This window comes from Bufo bufo, chromosome 2 (assembly GCF_905171765.1).
Source record: "Bufo bufo chromosome 2, aBufBuf1.1, whole genome shotgun sequence".
NCBI classification, from domain to species: domain Eukaryota; kingdom Metazoa; phylum Chordata; class Amphibia; order Anura; family Bufonidae; genus Bufo; species Bufo bufo.
Genome location: NC_053390.1, coordinates 192756732 through 192781017, shown reverse-complemented (window position 1 = coordinate 192781017; position 24286 = coordinate 192756732). Strand labels below are relative to the sequence as shown.

Below are 24286 nucleotides of genomic sequence, written 5' to 3'. Positions count from 1 at the left end.
ATGCAGTTATTAACAGTGTACAGTATGTTCCAGAAGGCTCTATCTTTCATAACTGGTCAGCAGATGAAAATCACCAGCAAAGAAAAAAAGAATAGTACTCTGTGTACTGGGAGAAGCATCATTTATGGATAAAAAATTTAACTTTTTACGCAAAGACCAGGGGCGGACAGGCAACAGACCCTACAGAGAAATTTCCTGGTGGGACGATGCCTAGATGGCCGCCCGAGCTCATGGCTGCCAGCTGGGTACAAAATGATCTGATGCTCTCAACATTAATAAATGTTAGGCGCATCAGGTACTCGTGTACCTGGCCAGCTACCGGAGGTGCCTTCCTTCAGGACAGTGATACAGTTGCTGCACAGTGTGGTATTTGGTTCTGCTGAGGCAGTATGATGTGCTGCACTGTAGTATTTGGTTCTGCTGAGGCAGTATGATGTGCTGCACTGTGGTATTTGGTTCTGCTGAGGAAGTATGATGTGCTGCACTGTGGTATTTGGTTCTGCTGAGGCAGTATAATGTGCTGCACTGTAGTATTTGGTTCTGCTGAGGCAGTATGATGTGCTGCACTGTAGTATTTGGTTCTGCTGAGGCAGTATGATGTGCTGCACTGTGGTATTTGGTTCTGCTGAGGCAGTATAATGTGCTGCACTGTGGTATTTGGTTCTGCTGAGGCAGTATAATGTGCTGCACTGTGGTATTTGTTTCTGCTGAGGCAGTATGATGTGCTGCACTGTAGTATTTGGTTCTGCTGAGGCAGTATAATGTGCTGCACTGTGGTATTTGGTTCTGCTGAGGAAGTATGATGTGCTGCACTGTGGTATTTGGTTCTGCTGAGGCAGTATAATGTGCTGCACTGTGGTATTTGGTTCTGCTGAGGCAGTATGATGTGCTGCACTGTAGTATTTGGTTCTGCTGAGGCAGTATGATGTGCTGCACTGTGGTATTTGGTTCTGCTGAGGCAGTATGATGTGCTGCACTGTGGTATTTGGTTCTGCTGAGGCAGTATGATGTGCTACACTGTGGTATTTGGTTCTGCTGAGGCAGTATGATGTGCTGCACTGTAGTATTTGGTTCTGCTGAGGAAGTATGATGTGCTGCACTGTGGTATTTGGTTCTGCTGAGGCAGTATGATGTGCTGCACTGTGGTATTTGGTTCTGCTGAGGCAGTATGATGTGCTGCACTGTGGTATTTGGTTCTGCTGAGGCAGTATAATGTGCTGCACTGTGGTATTTGGTTCTGCTGAGGCGGTATTTTATACTAGACTATGGATCTGCTAGCTCATCTTCTGTTGTCCCTACCTACTTGTGTTGCCTTGCCTTCTATCAGTTTGGATCCATCTACAACATGGGGACACTTTTAACCTCTTGCCGCCACGCTAACGCCGAAAGGCGTCATTTCTGCGGCGCTCCCAGGTCACACTAACGCCAATAGGCGTCATCTCGCGTGAGCCGAGATTTCCTGTGAACGCGCGCACACAGGCGCGCGCTTACAGGAACGGAAGGTAAGAGAGTTGATCTCCAGCCTGCCAGCGGCGATCGTTCGCTGGCAGGCTGGAGATGTGTTTTTTTTAACCCCTAACAGGTATATTAGACGCTGTTTTGATAACAGCGTCTAATATACCTGCTACCTGGTCCTCTGGTGGTCCCCTTTGTTTGGATCGACCACCAGAGGACACAGGTAGCTCAGTAAAGTAGCACCAAGCACCACTACACTACACTACACCCCCCCCCGTCACTTATTAACCCCTTATTAGCCCCTGATCACCCCATATAGACTCCCTGACCACCCCCCTGTCATTGATTACCCCCCTGTCATTGATTACCCCCCTGTAAAGCTCCATTCAGACGTCCGCATGATTTTTACGGATCCACTGATAGATGGATCGGATCCGCAAAACGCATCCGGACGTCTGAATGAAGCCTTACAGGGGCATGATCAATGACTGTGGTGATCACCCCATATAGACTCCCTGATCACCCCCCTGTCATTGATTACCCCCCTGTCATTGATTACTCCCCTGTAAAGCTCCATTCAGACGTCCGCATGATTTTTACGGATCCACTGATAGATGGATCGGATCCGCAAAACGCATCCGGACGTCTGAATGAAGCCTTACAGGGGCATGATCAATGACTGTGGTGATCACCCCATATAGACTCCCTGATCACCTCCCTGTAAAGCTCCATTCAGATGTCTGCATGATTTTTACGGTTGCACTGATAGATGGATCGGATCCGCAAAACGCATCCGGACGTCTGAATGAAGCCTTACAGGGGCGTGATCAATGACTGTGGTGATCACCCCATATAGACTCCCTGATCACCCCCCTGTCAGTGATTACCCCCCTGTCATTGATTACCCCCCCTGTAAAGCTCCATTCAGACGTCCGCATGATTTTTACGGATCCACTGATAGATGGATCGGATCCGCAAAACGCATCCGGACGTCTGAATGAAGCCTTACAGGGGCATGATCAATGACTGTGGTGATCACCCCATATAGACTCCCTGATCACCCCCCTGTCATTGATTACCCCCCTGTAAAGCTCCATTCAGATGTCCGCATGATTTTTACGGATGCACTGATAGATGGATCGGATCCGCAAAACGCATCCGGACGTCTGAATGAAGCCTTACAGGGGCGTGATCAATGACTGTGGTTATCACCCCATATAGACTCCCTGATCACCCCCCTGTCATTGATCACCCCCCTGTAAAGCTCCATTCAGATGTCCGCATGATTTTTACGGATCCACTGATAGATGGATCGGATCCGCAAAACGCATCCGGACGTCTGAATGAAGCCTTACAGGGGCGTGATCAATGACTGTGGTGATCACCCCATATAGACTCCCTGATCACCCCCCTGTCATTGATTACCCCCCTGTCATTGATTACCCCCCTGTAAAGCTCCATTCAGATGTCCGCATGATTTTTACGGATGCACTGATAGATGGATCGGATCCGCAAAACGCATCCGGACGTCTGAATGAAGCCTTACAGGGGCATGATCAATGACTGTGGTTATCACCCCATATAGACTCCCTGATCACCCCCCTGTCATTGATCACCCCCCTGTCATTGATCAACCCCCCTGTCATTGATCACCCCCCCTGTCATTGATCACCCCCCCTGTCATTGATCACCCTCTGTAAGGCTCCATTCAGACATTTTTTTGGCCCAAGTTAGCGGAATTATTATTATTTTTTTCTTACAAAGTCTCATATTCCACTAACTTGTGTCAAAAAATAAAATCTCACATGAACTCACCATACCCCTCACGGAAACCAAATGCGTAAAATTTTTTAGACATTTATATTCCAGACTTCTTCTCACGCTTTAGGGCCCCTAGAATGCCAGGGCAGTATAAATACCCCACATGTGACCCCATTTCGGAAAGAAGACACCCCCAGGTATTCCGTGAGGGGCATATTGAGTCCATGAAAGATTGAAATTTTTGTCCCAAGTTAGCGGAACGGGAGACTTTGTGAGAAAAAAATTAAAAATATCAATTTCCGCTAACTTGTGCCAAAAAAAAAAAATTTCTATGAACTCGCCATGCCCCTCATTGAATACCTTGGGGTGTCTTCTTTCCAAAATGGGGTCACATGTGGGGTATTTATACTGCCCTGGCATTCTAGGGGCCCCAAAGCGTGAGAAGAAGTCTGGTATCCAAATGTCTAAAAATGCCCTCCTAAAAGGAATTTGGGCACCTTTGCGCATCTAGGCTGCAAAAAAGTGTCACACATCTGGTATCGCCGTACTCAGGAGAAGTTGGGGAATGTGTTTTGGGGTGTCATTTTACATATACCCATGCTGGGTGAGAGAAATATCTTGGTCAAATGCCAACTTTGTATAAAAAAATGGGAAAAGTTGTCTTTTGCCGAAATATTACTCTCACCCAGCATGGGTATATGTAAAATGACACCCCAAAACACATTCCCCAACTTCTCCTGAATACGGCGATACCACATGTGTGACACTTTTTTGCAGCCTAGGTGGGCAAAGGGGCCCATGTTCCAAAGAGCACCTTTAGGATTTCACAGGTCATTTACCTACTTACCACACATTAGGGCCCCTGGAAAATGCCAGGGCAGTATAACTACCCCACAAGTGACCCCATTTTGGAAAGAAGACACCCCAAGGTATTCCGTGAGGGGCATGGCAAGTTCCTAGAATTTTTTATTTTTTGTCACAAGTTAGTGGAAAATGCTGATTTTTTTTTTTTTTTTTTTTTTCATACAAAGTCTTATATTCCACTAACTTGTGACAAAAAATAAAAACTTCCATGAACTCACTATGCCCATCAGCGAATACCTTGGGGTCTCCTCTTTCCAAAATGGGGTCACTTGTGGGGTAGTTATACTGCCCTGGCATTCTAGGGGCCCAAATGTGTGGTAAGGAGTTTGAAATCAAATTCTGTAAAAAATGACCTGTGAAATCCGAAAGGTGCTCTTTGGAATATGGGCCCCTTTGCCCACCTAGGCTGCAAAAAAGTGTCACACATCTGGTATCCCCGTACTCAGGAGAAGGTGGGGAATGTGTTTTGGGGTGTCATTTTACATATACCCCTGCTGGGTGAGAGAAATATCTTGGCAAAAGACAACTTTTCCCATTTTTTTATACAAAGTTGGCATTTGACCAAGATATTTATCTCACCCAGCATGGGTATATGTAAAAAGACACCCCAAAACACATTCCTCAACTTCTCCTGAATACAGAGATACCAGATGTGTGACACTTTTTTGCAGCCTAGGTGGGCAAAGGGGCCCATATTCCAAAGAGCACCTTTCGGATTTCACAGGTCATTTTTTACAGAATTTGATTTCAAACTCCTTACCACACATTCGGGCCCCTAGAATGCCAGGGCAGTATAACTACCCCACAAGTGACCCCATTTTGGAAAGAAGAGACCCCAAGGTATTCGCTGATGGGCATAGTGAGTTCATGGAAGTTTTTATTTTTTGTCACAAGTTAGTGGAATATGAGACTTTGTATGAAAAAAAAATCATCATTTTCCACTAACTTGTGACAAAAAATAAAAAATTCTAGGAACTTGCCATGCCCCTCACGGAATACCTTGGGGTGTCTTCTTTCCAAAATGGGGTCACTTGTGGGGTAGTTATACTGCCCTGGCATTCTAGGGGCCCGAATGTGTGGTAAGGAGTTTGAAATCAAATTCTGTAAAAAATGACCTGTGAAATCCGAAAGGTGCTCTTTGGAATATGGGCCCCTTTGCCCACCTAGGCTGCAAAAAAGTGTCACACATCTGGTATTGCCGTACTCAGGAGAAGGTGGGGAATGTGTTTTGGGGTGTCATTTTACATATACCCATGCTGGGTGAGAGAAATATCTTGGCAAAAGACAACTTTTCCCATTTTTTTATACAAAGTTGGCATTTGACCAAGATATTTATCTCACCCAGCATGGGTATATGTAAAATGACACCCCAAAACACATTCCTCAACTTCTCCTGAGTACGGAGATACCAGATGTGTGACACTTTTTTGCAGCCTAGGTGGGCAAAGGGGCCCATATTCCAAAGAGCACCTTTCGGATTTCACTGGTCATTTTTTACAGAATTTGATTTCAAACTCCTTACCACACATTTGGGCCCCTAGAATGCCAGGGCAGTATAACTACCCCACAAGTGACCCCATTTTGAAAAGAAGAGACCCCAAGGTATTTCGTGATGGGCATAGTGAGTTCATAGAAGTTTTTATTTTTTGTCACAAGTTAGTGGAATATGAGACTTTGTAAGAAAAAAAAAAAAAAAATCATCATTTTCCGCTAACTTGTGACAAAAAATAAAAAGTTCTATGAACTCACTATGCCCATCAGCGAATACCTTAGGGTGTGTACTTTCCGAAATGGGGTCATTTGTGGGGTGTTTGTACTGTCTGGGCATTGTAGAACCTCAGGAAACATGACAGGTGCTCAGAAAGTCAGAGCTGCTTCAAAAAGCGGAAATTCACATTTTTGTACCATAGTTTGTAAACGCTATAACTTTTACCCAAACCATTTTTTTTTTTTACCCAAACATTTTTTTTTTATCAAAGACATGTAGAACTATAAATTTAGAGCAAAATTTCTATATGGATCTCGTTTTTTTTGCAAAATTTTACAACTGAAAGTGAAAAATGTCATTTTTTTGCAAAAAAATCATTAAATTTCGATTAATAGCAAAAAAAGTAAAAATGTCAGCAGCAATGAAATACCACCAAATGAAAGCTCTATTAGTGAGAAGAAAAGGAGGTAAAATTCATTTGGGTGGTAAGTTGCATGACCGAGCAATAAACGGTGAAAGTAGTGTAGTGCCGATTTGTAAAAAAGGGCCTGGTCTTTAGGGGGGTATAAACCTGTGGTCCTTAAGTGGTTAAGTTCCCAATCCGTCCCTGGAATAGATCCAAAGCTCTTGTCTTCAAATAACCGTGTAGGACATTTATTTTCCTCTCCGCGCCATAAAACTGGTGCCTAAAATTGCAAAGTTTGGCTTACGTTGTACCTGCACAAAATGTTGCAACTTTGTAGTGGTTTTACACACCGCTCGCCACCGCCTGCGAACTTCATTCCCCATTATGGGCGGAGGCACAAGACCGGCTAGATCGGGATGTACGGGCCGGCACATACGCATTAAACGCTCTTGTTCCTCTGCCCATAATGGGGAATGAAGTGCGCAGGCGCGGCGAATCTGTTGAACGGCGCTAGCGCTGGATTTCTCACTAAGAGGAGGACGTAATCAGAAGAACCTAGGGCGGCTAGAGTGGTGGAAGGGGAGGGGTTTCGTATGAAAAGCACCGAGGGGCCTGGGCATCGGCCGCATGAACGCGGCCCCTGGGCACCTATAGAAACTAATTAACATATTGAAGAAAAGTGTTTTTCTGAGAAAATCGTCGATGGACAGCAATATGGAAGGTAGCATTCCAATATGGGGAATGTAATGGAGATCCTGATGTTAGTGTTCTAGAATGGTGATTTTAGGTGAAAGACTCCCTTTAACATTACAGTCTATATGGACTTTCTTATACAAATACTAGATTATGTGCTTTATTGGACGCCTTTACTGAGTTTACAAATAAAATGTCTTTACTGGGCTATAAAGACAACATAAAAGTACAGATTGCTTCGATTTGTGCCTTCTAATACAGGGTTCTATGAAGAAGAAACAACAGTTAATCCTTTAGTAAGCAAAAATGTGCTTCTCTAGATTACCTTGGAAATAAATCAGGAGATGATTAAGCAAATAACATACATATTACATGCTGGATGGCTTTAAAGCGGATAATATTTCGAGAAGAATGTCACTGGTGTATAATCAACTCGTTTATTGATTTTGATCTGGGTGAATTTCTACTTTGTGCTTTTCTTTCCTTTTTCTTTTGTTCCTATGTTTTTTATTCAACCTTTATCTTACTTTTTTCCATATGGCAATGAGACTTTATGTTTTATCACTCCTTTGTGTGTTTATGATGCGTGTTAGGCTTCGTCTGGAGCCTCCATCGCAGATTTCATCATATTTGAAAAAACTGGACATCATGATTGATCCCAAGTCAATGGGGTCACCGATGATAAGGGGCTGCACCATATACAGTATAGTCATCTAGGTTATTACTACAAAGGTTCTGCCAGTTTGTACACCACCAGAGGACCACAGTAAACTTGTGATTTTTTTCTGCAAAAGTTTGCAATGATAAATCTGTCTAAAAATATAGTCCCGTCCACAAAACATCTGGCTATCACTTAGTAAATGTAAACAGCAGGGCATGGAGCAAACCACACTAAAAATGGTGCAAATATGTCCTAAATTTGACACAAATGCCTACTGTACCAACAAAACAGACAAAATCTTTCCACTTTTCTGGTGCAGCGCATATGATACATTACCCCGCTACACAGGCAAGATGTGCCAGGTTCTTTGCAGTGGCTCAGGCTGGATAGTTTACACCAACTATTGGCAGGTTTTCTTTGCACTAAAATTTTGGTGCAATTTTGGGGCAAGTTATTGCATCTTAAACCACACCCTTTCTCATTAAGCCATAACCACTTGTCAATAACCATATGCACCAGAAATGTGCTTGACAAAATCTAGGTGCAATCCGATTAGTAAAAGCGAACAATAGTTTTTTCTATGAGATACACTGTATATTCTGGGATTCTGCATCTTCAATATATTCTACAATATATGAAACTTGCACTGAGAATGGAGTTGTCCATTAAAACCCATTACTAAAGCTTTCTGTAGATCCAGATAGTAGACGCATCCTTAAAGAGGCTCTCCAGGGCTGCTCTACAATAGATGGTAATGATGTGATCCTGCCTATGATATTCCATTGTGACCGAGCAGCCTGACAGGAACACTCACCAATATGTAGTATATGCAAGTGCCAGAGATTAGTGTTTAGTGAGGCCCTGCCCTCTCACCCCCCCCCCCCCTAGGCAGGGGGGGTTAGGGGGTGTGGCCTCACTACACTGCTCTACAATAGATGGTAATGATGTCATCCTGCCTATGATATGCCATCATGACTGAGCAGCCTGACAGGAACGCTCACAATATGTAGTATATGAAAGTGACAGACTGTATTGTGTAGTGAGGCCCTGCCCCTTCATCCCCCTAAGCAGCTCTGCACGTGGAGGCAACCAGTTCTGCTCACATTCTAGGCCAAGATGCTGGTGACCATTTTAAATCATTCCTGGAGAAGCCCTTTAAAAGGGTTGTCCGGTTTCAGAGCTGAACTCGGACATATCCCCATTTTCACCCAGGCAGCCCCCCTGACTTGAGCATCGGAGCATGAACTGTGCCAGGAGGAGGTTTCCGCCCAGCAGTGAGCCTGGTGACGTCGCCGAACACACTGCTGGGCAGAAGCCTCCACCCGTCAGTGTGTTATAGTAAAAAAAAGAGCCCTTGCACTGCGCGAACCAGTGCAGGGCAAAGGAGAGCATCGGAGCATGAAATGCTCCGATGCTAACATCGGGGCGCTGCCTGGGTGAAATTATGGGTATGTCCGGGTTCAGCTCTGAATGCGGACAACCCCTTTAACAACTTCTAGAACTGTATAATCAGGGACATAATATCAAAGCTGTTTTCAGATACATTTTATATCACACAGCTCTGATATTTAATCTTATCCTATAACTATAGATGCTGGAATTGTGTTTGTTGTGTAATGGCTGGAGAAACACATTTATGGCTCTTTTGCCCTTTTCAAATTATCCTTCTTTGTAAATGAACAAGCTCAAGTACAAAATAAAACCGTACAGCAACCACCAGGGAGGACATACTATTCCGCTACTAGGTGACTCCCCACAAATAGAGAAAAATTTAATTGCATTTTAAAGTCTAATGAATGCGATATCATAGAATCATGATGCTATCATTAGCACTGCAGATGCATTACAATAATTATACTGCATTTCAGTGGCTTCTCATATTAGGCAATGTTGTATGTCGTACTGTATTCAGCATGATCTAATCCGATATTGCTGTAGTGATGTTTACAGATTAATTTCCTTTATGAAAATTACACATATAACTTAATATGTAAAAACCCCAGCGTGGGCTGGATATGTTTTATTGAGAGCCATATATATTACAGTGCAAGAAACCCTCTGTTACTTTATGAGGTGATATAATAAAAGAAGCCCCTTATGACTCGTTTATATTTTAATGGCTGCATGTGTAACTTACATTAGTGCAATTCGCTTATCCGCTCCTCTCTGGTCCCCTCCTGTGTGACTGACACTCTAATTTCCCAACCCGCACTTATGATTGGATGTCAGAATCTCATGCCCACTAATGCCCTGCTATTTCAGGCGGGCACAGGAGCCGCTCCTCTCACCCTGTGTCTCTTCATTGAACCTCACTTCACTCTGCAGTACTGCAAGGGTTAATAGCCTCCTGGGCTCTGTGTGCTGCTGCCGGACTGTTTCCAATTTCCTAATTAGTATGCTGTAGTGTTTCTTTCACTCTTTGGCCCCAATCACATGTCTGCGTGATGGCTGCGTCCATTTTTGCGGACCGCAGATCCGTGAAACATGGACACTGGCCTGCATCGCAAACCCACTGACTTCAATGTGGCCAAAGCTGTAGGATTCCGTCTGGCGTCTCTGATAGAAGAAAGACGACAGTCGAAATCCTCCGGGAGGGCTGCAAAGGTTAATGCAACCCTCTAGTTAAAAAAAAAAATCTTACTTTCATGGTGCCCTCCTTACATCCTTTTAGTTGCAGATCCGTTAATTGTCTGCTCTTTTCTCTCAGCACATCCTCTGCGCCTTGATTGACAGGACCAGGCAGTGTAAGGGCTCATGCACAGGACTGTATGTATTTTGCGGTCTGCAAAACACGGATCTGCAAAAAAAACGGATGACATCTGTGTGATATCCGTGTTTCATTTTTTTTTTTTGTTTTGTTTTGTTCTTTGTGGATCCATTGTAACAATGCCTGTCCTTGTCCGCAAAACGGATAAGAATAGGGCATGTTCCATCTATTTGCAGAATGGACATGCACACGGAGTCATTTCATTTTTTTTTGCACACCCATTAAAATGAATGGTTCCTTATACGGACCTGTAAGAAAACGGAACAGAAAAATAATACAAATACGTTCGTGTGCATGAGCCCTAAACGAGATCACGCCTGGCTCTGACTTCTCCTAAAGTCAAAGTGCTGAGGGCGCCGCGGCAGTTGCAGAGAGAGCAGAACCTCTAGGTGTAACAGCAACGCCCCCGTTGCTCCTACAGGCTCATTTGCATATAATAAAATATCATTTTTCTCAGCAATGCGGACACATTCAGCTGCCAAGTGCACATACAAAAGGTCAGCCTATTTCATAGGTACAAATCTGCTAACACAGTCATGCTCAACCTGCGGCCCTCCAGCTGTTGCAAAACTACAACTCTCAGCATGCCCGAACAGCCTACAGCTATCAGCCTACAGCAGGGCATTGTGGGAGTTGTAGTTTTACAACAGCTGGAGGGCCGCAGGTTGAGCATGCCTGTGCTAACAGATGCCCTTTGCAACGATCTTCTGAATATCTCACTACTGAAATACCCACTGGCAGTCACATATTAAATATGATTTGCAGACCATGCTTTGTAACTAGGGAGATCCTCCAAATAGATTTATTTCATGAACATCTGCAGAATTTAGTTAAAAGGTCACATCTATGTTATGCTTTGTTAGCTCCTTGAGACCCTTAAAACCACAGGTCATGACTAAACACTACAGTATGGGGGAGATTTATTTAAAGTGGTGGAAAGGAAAACTGGCCACAGCAACCCATCAGATTCCACCTTTCACTTTTTAGACCTGTTGGAAAATGAAAGGTGGAATCTGATTGGTTGCAATGGGCAACTAAGCCAGTTCTACTTTACACCAGCTTTGATAAATCTCCTCCCTTGAGAGAAAAACACACACAGTACAACACAGTCCAGACGTTAATATTTTAAGAAATCTTTCACCCATGATACATAATAAATACTGGCAAGTCAACACATTTGTGCAAATCTGTGATTTTTTTTACACCTAATGGAAACCAGGAGATTAAATTCAGCCATCTTATCAGTACTGCACTATCCAAAACTAATTTCATTTCATCAAGTCTTTCTCATAGCCTGAAGTATTAATCAGAAAACTGAAGACATTTCACGACTTTGCATCTACAGGTCATTTTCTGCACAGCTTAACATTTCAGTAAATTTGTTAAAACATATATAGCAATCATCTTTCCTCTGCTTAAGTGTCCCTTCAAATAAGGACCAGTAATACAAGAAGACTGATAACACAGCCTGGCATCAATGTAGATGACGACGCTGCACTGTAATGAAATGTCATAAAATGTCATAAAAGAAACAGAAGAATCTCTTTAAGAACTTCCATAAGTCCTTCCAGCTTTTAAAACAAACCTGTCAGCAAGGGACCTACAATATCTGGACCTACCGAGAGAAAGAGCAATTCCCAAGACAGTGGGTAAACAGGAATGGAAATAATGATAATTGCTACCATCAACTAAGATCTAAAGTTCTTGTGTTCCTGGGATAAAATGAGGGACCTTGACAGTGGTTGAGAGCTGTGGGTCCATACTTTGGTCCCAGATGCTACATCAATCTTATCGAATGAATCCATTTATTCAAAATAATGTGAATACATTACATATTAAGAATTAGTGTGATGCAGACTTACCTCATAGGACCAAACACACTGAGTTCCACCAAATCGCCGCACACATCTACCCACTTCCACATCTTCATGAGTTGTATACATTTCACGGAGACATTCACCAATGTGTGGCACCATCCTTCGCAATACCTCTCTGCTAAAGATCATCCCTGGTCCTCCCATGCAGAAATTTTCTCCAGGTTCAAGTCCAAGTTTTCCAAGTTCTTCAATATTACCAAGGCCTGTTTGACCCAAATAAAGTGGTTTGCTGCTGTTCAGAGATCTCAGAAATTGTTCGAGTTTGTCACCTGTTGGATGAGAATAATAAACCACCGTTACTTACATATACCGTATATCTACGCAATCAATACAGAAAAACATTGTCTAAATATATCCTTTAAAATAGGTTTTACCCAGACAGTAAGTGATGGGGTCACTAGGATATACCACTACCTATTGATGGGATATTACTGCCATGACTGCTGACTGATCTTACAATGAAGGGGCTCATGATGGCTAGGATCATCAGTGTCAGGAAGAAAAGCCAAAAAGTCTTTGGTTCCTTCTTTCTCTAGGTTAGCAGAAGTCTAACATAAGATGACAAGTATAATTCTTGAAGGCATCACTAGTGGTATGTCCAGTAAATACAGAGATTTTATTTTTCTTTTGTAAATGTACAGCATGTTAAAGAGCATCTGTTAGCATGATGAACTCATCCCTGTAGGAATCCACTCTGTCATTTTGGAGACAATACTACTTATATTTTTATGCTAATGAGGAGGTTGGGGCACAGAAGGGAAGGTCTATCCCCTCGAGCACCACTTCACCTCAGCATTTCAGCCTTAGTTCCTTCCCACCCTCCATCCAATCTATAGGGCCAGGCATCATGTGTTCTGATGCCTGGCCCTGAAATCTCCCACATGATGTGAAGCAATACTCTAGAGGCTAGGTCCCTCCTTTGGTGCTCCAATCTCTTTATTAGCATAAAAATAAAACTAGTATTTTCTCTAAAACGACAGATCAGATTGCTACAAGACAGGCACTTAGCATAATCCACCTTACCAGGCAGTGTGTCTGGCTTACAAGGACTGATCATGATGACAGATGCTCTTTAAGTCAAACAGGCCATATTGTGTTTGGTTCTGAAGACCACCTACTGGACAAAAATACCGTATATACAAAGGTAATATTTTCGAAAGAGAATGAGCTTAAGTACAAGGAGTACAGCCTGAAACTGAACAAAAGGACAACAATCAAGAGTGAAATCGGGAGTAGTTTTAGAAAACATTATTTTACCAATAATAGTACTCAGAGTATACATAGCTGGTGGAATAAAATCAACTGTGGGCTTCAGTTTCAAGTTTTTCAAGTCTTGTTTGATATTACCATCATTGCTTCTGCATCTACTGCTCAGGCAAGGGGCGGAACAAAATAGCCCAGCATATATAAGAGAGATGATGAGCTCTTTAGTAAAAAACGCTGAATACAGAGCAAAAAGGGAATTAATCCTTGCAGTGCTGCAGTAATACACACACAGAAAGAGACCTTGCAGCCTGGTTGCAGGTTACAGCATGGGACACAGGAGTGGAAGCTAGGCGCCCATGCCCTCCTCGGATAGAGGGGTGGCGGCATGCACAGAGTGTATCCATGACACGTATAGATTTATAATGAGGTTCATCCGATGTTCAGTGCAAAACTAGCACTGCAGGGTCTGCTATTCCTGCTGTGAACACTGAATCACTAATGAGACAGAAGAAAACTGAGATGGAAAAAAAATCAATTCTACAACAAAGCCTATTATAGCTCCAAAAAACCCAAAAGAAAACATTAGAACAGTTTTTTACCACCATCCCGTTTGGGACTACAAATTCAACATATTCACCAGTAAATTCTCCTTTTACTGTATAAACTGCTATTATTTGTTTTAAAATGACAGGGATCTGAGACCCTGAAAAATATACTATGATACTACAACGTGTCTACTAATGCTATTATATGTTTTGGTCACATTTTCCATTTAGACCTCCCTTGAGCTTCACGTATCTCCTTCTCATACTCAGTTTTCATATGTCTGTGAACCTTATGCATATATATTTGAATGTGAGTAGCAGCTATGTTATAATATAGAGAAAAGACTTGTATTTAGAAGAATAAAACGCAGCTAAAAAAAAAACTGCACCAGGGAAGCCTTGGTGTAACCCGTAAATGAGCATTTATTCTGGAAGTACATGCATATACTAATATTTACCGGCAAGGCTACTTTTTATTTGTGGAGCTATTCCTACTGGACTATGAATCTAGCTGCCTTAGTATTAACCAATGTTCCCAGCTTAAATATAACTGCAGGCAAACTGTTCTGTATTTCTTTGTGTTCTTTTACTTTATTATTCTTAGTGCTCTTTCTTTCAAATATCTTGTCCAGTCAACAGATCTCCACTAATATTGTTGTGACCTACAGTGACTCCAAGCAACACAAAGCATCTACAAGATGCTTCTATTGCACTCCTGTTTAAAGAGGACCTTTCACCGATTATTACACTATGAACTAACTATACAGACATGTAGAGCGGCGCCCGGGGATCTCACTGCACTTACTATTATCCCCGGGCGCCGCTCCGTTCTCCCGCTATGCCCTCCGGTATCTCCGTTCATTAAGTTATGGTAGGCGGAGTCTGCCCTTGTTCTGCTGCAGCGCTGGCCAATCGCATTGCAGAGCACACAGCCTGGGAGAAAATAACCTCCCAGGCTGTGAGCTCTGCGCTGCGATTGGCCAGCGCTAGAGCAGAACTCCGCCTACCATAACTTAGTGACTGGAATCTCCGCCTACTATAACTTAGTGAGCGGAGATACCGGAGGGCATAGCGGGAGAACGGAGCGGCGCCCGGGGATAATAGTAAGTGCAGTGAGATCCCCGGGCGCCGCTCTCCATGTCTGTATAGTTAGTTCATAGTATGAAGAAAATAACATGAATAATCGTCATGAGTAAGGGCTAAGATTGTATTGTGCCCGAAACATGTAGACCTGCATTCCTGTACCTGGATTTTATTGAATATTGAATAAAGCCTTTGGATTACCACGAATACAAGCTGGACCAACCAATTTATTTTCTTCATACTTATATTTCTCCTATTTCGGGTGAAGGAGCCGGTCCGTGCTATACCAGTGGAATCCCTGGCAGGTGAGAGCTGCTCAAACCTCTGATTTTTACAGTTAGTTCATAGTGTAATAATCGGTGAAAGGTCCTCTTTAAGAAGCCATTCACTCAGGAGGAGCTGAGTAGATTGATATATAGTTCTGAAGAAAAAGGTTCCGTAAAACTTGCCGGATAATTTCCAAGGTGCTGTCAATTTCAGTCATTATTTATGCCAGTTTGTGGTGTAAATACTGATAAATGTGCTGGGGCCACTGGCCCCACTCACATCCACCCCTCACCACACCACCTTTTGGAAACCTGGTGAGGACGGCGTAAAAATGGCAGTTGCGACTAAAAAAGTCACAATGGCATTTAAAAAGTTGCAAAACTGGGATACCACCATTAAGGGGGGGGGGGGGGGGAGGATAAATTCCCTCATAGTATTTTCCTCACTCAACATTGTGCCAGTCTCAGACTCTGAAGATGCTTCCATCCTTCTAGAAAGTGATTCACTATGTTCTAGCAGCTTCTCCTGACTGCTATATGTTAGGACTTGCTTAGTGTGTATTAGTTCTGTGCTTAATTTTCTTTAATCTTCACTTTTTTTTTGTGGAAGGTTGACATTTTAAGGGCTACAGGACAATTACTGGTTTTATATAGAGTCCTGGGGTCAATACAATATTTTCGGCATACAATGCTGCCCTGGAATTAGTTGGTATTGTATTCTAAACAATTGCAATGAGCAGCAGATTGTAGAGAAGAAAGCATTCCTTCCTGACAGTCGGCTGCTCGCTCAGTGGAGGTGAAGCTCTGCATTTACATGCAGTGATCACCTCCACAGTATGAGAACGAGGGATCCCTATTGCAATCACTCGTCCTCATACAGCTGCATTGTTTCTGGGCAGCAGATAGCTCTTTAGAAACCTTTACACAGGCAGATTGTCGGGAACGAGCGTTAGCAGGAACATTTTTCCCGATAATCTGCCCGATAACTGTAATGTCTAAATCCAACCTAAGGGATGACTGTTTAAAGATTGGTGCAATAATTGGTACAAACCGCTAGCCATTGGACCAATCTGGCCTACACACTGTCATGGACAGAAGGTCATTGGGCCAACCTGGTGACTTCCAATTGAAGCTAGGCAGGGCTGCTTTCGAACCCCAATTGTCACACATTTATGGCGTACCCCAATGTCAATATTCCATAAATGTATTAAGGTGTTCAATACACTTCATAGAAGCCCAATCTATACAATACAGTATGCCATGCTGAAATGAATGATGACAAAGTCTTTCAAGATATCAATCTTATCATCCTTGGCTACATGAACATTCTACAAGAGAATTTTCGACATCACTTCTGTGATGTGTTTAGTGCATTATGTCTGATCGCCTAATGCATATTTCTCTTTGAATTATATTTTACAGGTTTGGCTGCCTAAGGCTAGTTCTCACTTTTGATTGGGAAGTTGTGTCACTTAGCACTTGCCTATAGAAATGAAAAATATATAAACCTTTATCTTTGACTTAACCCCTTTTTTCCGCTTTTGGGCAAACAAGCAATTGAAATGCAAAAGGTACTGCCACTGCTAGAATATAAAATGGCAAATAAATATCTTTTCTACTTTGAACATGAAAGTGCATGTTATTCTGATAGAAATGGTAAAATCAAAGTACAGGCATAGTGAGCGTCTCATAGTTCAACCAAACATATCCATAAACATAAAGCAATGATGAAAACTCAAGAACTGTGCTAATATATTAATAAGAATTACATATGTAGGTCAGATTGACTGCTCCCCCTATTTGTGTATAGGGAGAGGCCTGTCAATTAAGCTGAGCAGAGTGAGGAGAAGATCGGTTTTACGGTATGTTTTACCGGTAGGTTTCAGAGTAAAATGACCAAAGCCTGTATTAGACCAGGCGATTGCCGAGCCAATCACCACTAACAAGTGTTTGTATGAACGCTCATTAGCAATGATCTGGCAGTGTAATACTGTCGCCGATTTCCGGATGAACGAGCTCGTTCTTCGGGCAATCCAAATTCTGTACACAGGTTTACAAATTATCGATTGCCAATAGCATATCACGATCTGCTGCCGGCAAACTACTGGACAGCATGGGGACGAACAATTGTATAACGATCGCTCCTCCCCATGCTGGGAAGGAGATCGCTGCATGTAATAGCAGAGGTCTCCTCCGCTAGCAAGCAGGCAATTGCCGGGAGGAATGATCAGATTGTCTAATACAGCCATAAGTTTCTTTCATTTCTTTCTAGAGCTATTCTTGTAGCAGAGCTGACTTTGTCTTTTTTGCACTACATTTCTCAGAAGGCATTTTTTCTTAGAACTGCAGATAAACTGACTATATAATCTACTGGTGTCCACTGAGCTACATCAGACATTTAAAAGGACACTCATCAGAAAGAGATATTTAATAAAAAACAAAAAACTCAATATTCATGGAAAACTATTTTATTTGGAATTATTGGCAGTTTTTTTTATATTGTGGCAGACAACACAATTGATAAGACCCCCTATATAGGCAATATATTGAAAGTTTACTGTTGCTGTGAGAGGAAAATGTTATCTAAAGGGTTATCTTCATCATTAAAGGGGTATGCCCATCTCAAACAATGGGGACATATTGCTATTATATACCCCCATTGTCTAATAGGTGCACATCCTGCAGTGGCCGGGTTTGGGGTGGCCTCAAAGCTACGCTGGGTCCCCGGACACCGTTGATGTATCACCACGTGTTGCTGCTCTCCGGAAGGGATGGTAAGGCGTGGTGCATCCTAATGAGAAATAAGTCCAGAGAGTCAGGGTCTGCAGTAACCAGGGTGCTTCTTTATGGAAGGTATTCAGGTACAAAACAATGCATACGAGGCATTGGGCTGACTTCTCTAGTCTCCTCCCTGGCAGAAGGGTTTGATGCTGAGGAAAGGCCTGAGCTAGCTCTCCCTCTTTTTCTTCAGAAGGCTGGTACCCTGATCCAAGGCTGGTGATCCATGGTCTGTGCCAGCCTATCCCCATCGCAAGAGTCTTCTTCTGGTCACTCAGTAGTCTGACAGAGTCTCCTCCCTGGCAGAAGAAGGGTTTGATGCTGAGGAAAGGCCTGAGCTAGCTGTCCTTCTCTCTATCAGAAGGCTGGCATCCTGGTCAAGGGCCCACGGTCTGTGGCTCCTTGGTCACAGGGCTAGTGACCCATGGTCTGTGGCTCAGCGTCCCCATCTCAGCGTCTTCTTTTGGTCACTCATGCAGGCTCAGCACAAACAGATACACTCTTTCAGCTCCCGTCTGGTATAGACTTACATTAGAGCTTCAATGATACTCAATGACAATGACACAGCAGATTTTCCAGACAAAAAAAAGTTTCCAGACATAACAACATAGCTAAAAACAAACATTTAAAAGGTCAGGCTGTCTGCTTTTTGATGGTAAACAAACCTGGGTTCTTCCCTCCAAAACATGGTGGTAAACAAGTCTAGGTGTTCCCTCCAAAACATGGCATTCTTTAAACCCTATGGCAGCTGTGGAAAATAACCAGCTTCTCAATCAAAGCCCTAACAGTCTTTCAGTATTCATTAACCCTTTCCACAGAGCCATATAAATACAGTGATAATGAACAGAATATATATCACAACATATAAAATGCAGTTACACAGTATTAAACAGTATAAGTTAACCCTTTCAAGAGAAATAAAGTAAGAAGTTTTAACTTTGCATAGTGGATATAAGCAAATATCCACAAATGTCAAAATGTCAAAGTACTCCCTGCTCTAGGGCACTACAGTCCCATCTCTGGTGCCCACAGACAGTCACGGAGGGCGCACCGTGCATGCGTGGCTGCCCTCCATTCATTTCTATGGGGCCGCCGAAAATACTGTAGCCGAGCGCTGGCTAGGCTATTTTCATTGGCCCCATAGAAATAAATAGGAGCAGTGGCCATGCAAGCATGGTGCGCCCTCCGTGACTTTCAAGGCTCAGTCATTATACAAGGCGCTCACCTTTTCAAAAGTATTGTGCCAATGACAAAAAATACTTTCAAGTGATACTCTTTGCTTACTGTATATTTTGCATGGATATATTCTAAAAGACATTGCAAATCTGCAGTTGACGGTAATAAAAGCTGGTTTTGCAAAAAACCTAGGTCATCTGTGCAGGCAGAATCCCAGGTCATCAATTTGTCTTTTTTTATCTCTACTGTATGGCCAACATAAGGGGGTCATTCATCCTACGGGGTCTTCCAGTAAACCCCTCTCATGGCCCTGCGGAGGGAAGCATACTTACATACGCCTGGCCACTGGGTCCCGACTTCTGCACCCCCCTGCCACCGCTGCAGCGCTTGGATCCCCTCCTCTGAACATCCAGTTTGATGACACTGTAGCCAATTTTTGGCCACATCGGTGACGGTTCCCTTGCGTCATAATTTAAGACACTGATCTACTTAGGACCTGTCAGAGCTCTACCTGTGGATTCCAATCTACTGGTTTCTTACCTAAGGTATATATATGTATTATTGACCATAATAAAACATAAATAGTTACTCCTTCATGGCTGAAGGTTTTCTATACATGTCGGGGAATTACATAAGGTCTAGACCGACTGTAAAATGAATGTTTTTAGATGAAAGGGCAGTTTTTTTATGATCATGCTCTAAGATTAAAGCAAGCTTTGATCATTTCAACCACATGAAATACACTCTTGACTTGAGTTCCTACTAAAGGAATACATAGAATTAACTGGCCTATTTAGTCACTTAAGTGATCATAGAAATTTACAGCAGATAGCTATTGGGAACACTGACTTTTCTAGACAACTCTTTTTAATCTGACACTGTTGAAAAGGACTGGGTATCATAATGAACAAGTATTCTGTATATCTGATATTGATGTAACTCCTACTCAGGAAAATGAAAAATGTGCTAAAATGTCAATGAAGGAGACTTCATGCAAAAGGAGTTCATGATGTGGGTTTCATTTTAAATGTTGGTCTAAATAGCGGCAATTCTGATTTACCCAATCTGGTGGCGCTTTGGTACAACTTGCAAAATGATCTTTTACAATTTTTTTCCTTTGGAAGTGAAGATATATGAGAAGGTCTCCCATCATACAGCTTAAATACAAAGTAAAGTAATATCAGATTTATATATAGAGAGAAAAAAATTGGGAATCAGCACAAGAAATATGAACTAAAATCTGAACGTTGTCTATGTGAGATGGTACAGTATAAGGAGAGGAGATATAGGACACTGGAGACAGGGATCTTCTGTGTGGTGATAACTGTTCTCTACGGCTACTTTCACATATGCGGTTTTCTTTAAGGTTTTGCGATCCGGCAGAGCTTCTCAAAACCGGAGGAAAATGCTTCAATTCGATTTAATATAACTGGCTGCATCCGTTCTGTAGTATTAAATCGAAAATGAACATACCGGATACGGCACTAACACCATTGTAAGCCAATGGGCTTTGCATCAGTCCAAAATAAAACGGATCAAGCACGATTGATTTAAACAGTTTTTAGTGTTGGACCAGGCTTGTTCAGTTTCGCTAATTGGACACAAAACCGCAGTTTGCAGCAGTTTTGTGTCCAGTCACAGAACGCAACAAACCGGAACTATACACTCTGATCCGGTTTATCCAGTTTTGTCCCCATTGACAATTTCCTCCACTTTTGAGGTCCTTTGCCGGATCTCAAAACCTGAAAGAAAAACTCATATGTGAAAGTAGCCTAACCCAGAAGAGCCCAATTGGTAGCTCATAAATATTCTTCTTTATTTCTTCTCTCCATTGTAATAATGAGAAACCTGTTTCATTAAGAACACAGTCTCCTTAATGTGGACGTCCACCTTTCAACACAATTTTCATAACTGTAATTGAAACTCTGTGCAAATCAATTGAATATATTATCTTTAGGGTATGATTACCAAATAGCAGATATGCTGTGGATTTTCCACCATAGAATTGTTTAGAAATCACAGTAGCAGCAACGTGGATAAGATTTAAGTAAAATTAAAATTGCATCATTTTCACTAATGATTGCACCCTTTGTAATGTAAGATCCAGATTTTGGCAAGGACTTTGTGCAGAAATGTGCAACTTTTTACACTTTACACCACTCTGGATTCATTTGGTTGCATTGCCTTCCATGGCCTGACAAATTTACTAAAGTCTGAACCAGAGACTGCTATAAATGATGGAGTAAATATACAGTCAGGTCCATAAATATTGAGACATCGACACAATTCTAAGACTTTTTGCTCTATACACAACCACAATGGATTTGAAATGAAACGAACAAGATGTGCTTTAACGGCAGACTGTCAGCTTTAATTTGAGGGTATTTACATCCTAATCAGGTGAACGATGTAGGAATTACAACAGTTTGCATATGTGCCTCCCACTTGTTAAGAGGCCAAAAGTAATGGGACAATTGGCTTCTCAGCTGTTCCATGGCCAGGTGTGTGTTATTCCCTCATTATCCCAATTACAATGAGCAGATAAAAGGTCCAGAGTTCATTTCAAGTCTGCTATTTGCATTTGGAATCTGTTGCTGTCAACTCTCAAGATGAGATCCAAAGACAAGCAAGCCATCATTAGGCTGAAAAAAAAAAAAAAAAACATCAGAGAGATAGCAAAAACATTAGGCGTCGCCAAAACAACTGTTTGGAACATTCCTAAAAAGAAGGAACGCACTGGTGAGCTCAGCAACAACAAAAGACCCGGAAGACCACGGAAAACAACTGTGGTGGATGACCGAAGAATTCTTTCCCTGGTGAAGAAAACACCTTTCACAACAGTTGGCCAGATCAAGTACACTCTCCAGGAGGTAGGTGTATGTGTTTCAAAGTCAACAATCAAGAGAAGACTTCACCAGAGTGAATACAGAGGGTTCACCACAAGATGTAAACCATTGGTGAGCCTCAAAAACAGGAAGGCCAGATTAGAGTTTGCCAAACGACATCTAAAAAAGCCTTCACAGTTCTGGAACAACATCCTATGGACAGATGGGTCCACTATCAACTTGTACCAGAGTGATGGGAAGAGAAGAGTATGGAGAAGGAAAGGAACTGCTCATGATCCTTAGCATACCACCTCATCAGTGAAGCATGGTGGTGGTAGTGTCATGGCGTGGGCATGTATGGCTGCCAATGGAACTGGTTCTCTTGCAGGGCCGGACTGGGGATAAAAACCAGCCCTGGAAAAAGTTGCATACCAGCCCCACAGCATTGCGTCATTATTTACTTGTTTATAATAGGAGAAAGCATTCATTTTAAAACACGTGTGTAAACACGAATATAAACTTTGCCCCACGATAGCTCTTTTGTAGAACCCCCATTGTTCATCTTATCACAGTGCTTTCCCAACCAGGATGCCTCCAACTGTTGCAAAACTACAACTCTCAGCATGCTCAGACAGTGTTTTACCACGCCCTTTGACCCGCCCCTTTTTTGTTGGCCACCTATTTAATGATTGTTGCATGCAACATTTTACTTGACCAGCTATTTTAGATATTCTACGGCAGTCCTGTTACAATCCCCCCCCCAATGAGCCTTTCGACCAAATAATAAAAATATTTATAAAATCTCACCCATATGCTGCAAAAAATCAAGTACAAAAAAAATCTGCAATGTAAGATCGATAATAAAGATCAACTACAAACATAAACATATTTCACATAAAAACTTACAATTACTTGGCTTGGCCCTTGGGGATCTCGGACACCACTTCAACACTTTGGCCGGGGGCTCGGCAGAGCTGATGTTGTGCTTTATCCTAATGAGAAAGATTTCATAATAAGGATTTGGAGAAGGGGCAGAGGGATAGCAGACCAGGGAGAGGCTGGTGCTGCTACTAGGGGGTCATACCATGGGGGAGTAATAAAGGCCACCATAATGCCCCCCCAGTAGTAATAATTCTCCTTATAATGTGCAAAACATACCCCTTTGTAATGCCCCCAGTTGAGCTAATGTTCCCATAATGTGCCAATATAAAATACCCCTTCTCAGTGCCCCCGTAGATGACCCCCATAGTGCTCCTCCCCCCTTCCCCATAGTATTCACTATAATGTGTCCCAGTAAAAAAAATGCCCCAATACAGAACACCCAATATAAAATACACCTTCTTTTTAGCCTCAGTAGATGCCCCTATAGTGCCACCCAATAATCTGCCAGTAATAAGTGCCCCAATAGATGCCCCCAATCATGTGCCAGGAAGATGTGCCCCCATAGATGCCCCCAATCATGTGCCAGTAATAAGAGCCCCCCCACCATCATGCGCCAGTAGCCAGAGCCCCCCCATATCATGTGCCAGTAGCCAGAGTGCCCCCCCTATCGTGTGCTAGTAGTCCCCCCCTTATGTGCCAGTAGCCGCTCCTTATCATGTGCCAGTAGCCAGAGTGCCCCCCCTATCATGTGCCAGTAGCCCCCCCTTATGTGCCAGTAGCCGCCCCTTATGTGCCAGTAGCCCCCCTTATGTGCTAGTAGCCCCCTTATCATGTGCCAGCCCAGTAGTCCCCCCTTATCATGTGCCAGCCCAGTAGTCCCCCCTTATCATGTGCCAGCCCAGTAGTCCCCCCTTATCATGTGCCAGCCCAGTAGTCCCCCTCTGTCATGTGCCAGCCCAGTAGTCCCCCCTTGTCATGTGCCAGAATTGTACATATATATAAAATAAAAATAAAAACACTTATACTTACCTCCAGCGATGCGATGCAGGCCTCTTCCGGCCTGTGTCCCTCGCTATACAGCTCAGGCGGCGCGATGATGTCTTCGCGCCGCCTGCACCGGCCTCTGATAGGCTGCCAGCACTAGGCCGGCAGCCTATCAGAAGAACAGGAGGGGACACACCTCTCCCTCCCCTGCCGCAGCATAGACATCTGTATCGCCGTCCTGAGGACGGCGATACAGATGACTATGGAGATGAGCGCTTCCACAATGGAAGCGCTCATCTCATGCTGCTGTGCCCTGCCGCCGGCCGCCCCCACTTGTCACCAGGGCCAC

The 24286-nt window shown here is 43.0% G+C and overlaps 1 protein-coding gene across 1 annotated transcript in view; it reads right to left on the bottom strand.

Moving 5' to 3' along the window:
* CHSY3 (chondroitin sulfate synthase 3) overlaps positions 1-24286 on the bottom strand; it is a 367670-nt gene that overhangs the window by 308473 nt on the left and 34911 nt on the right. The window contains exon 2 of the mRNA XM_040415986.1: positions 12178-12461. Within this exon, the coding sequence (XP_040271920.1) occupies positions 12178-12461 (284 nt within the window). The remainder of the gene's footprint in view (positions 1-12177; positions 12462-24286) is intronic.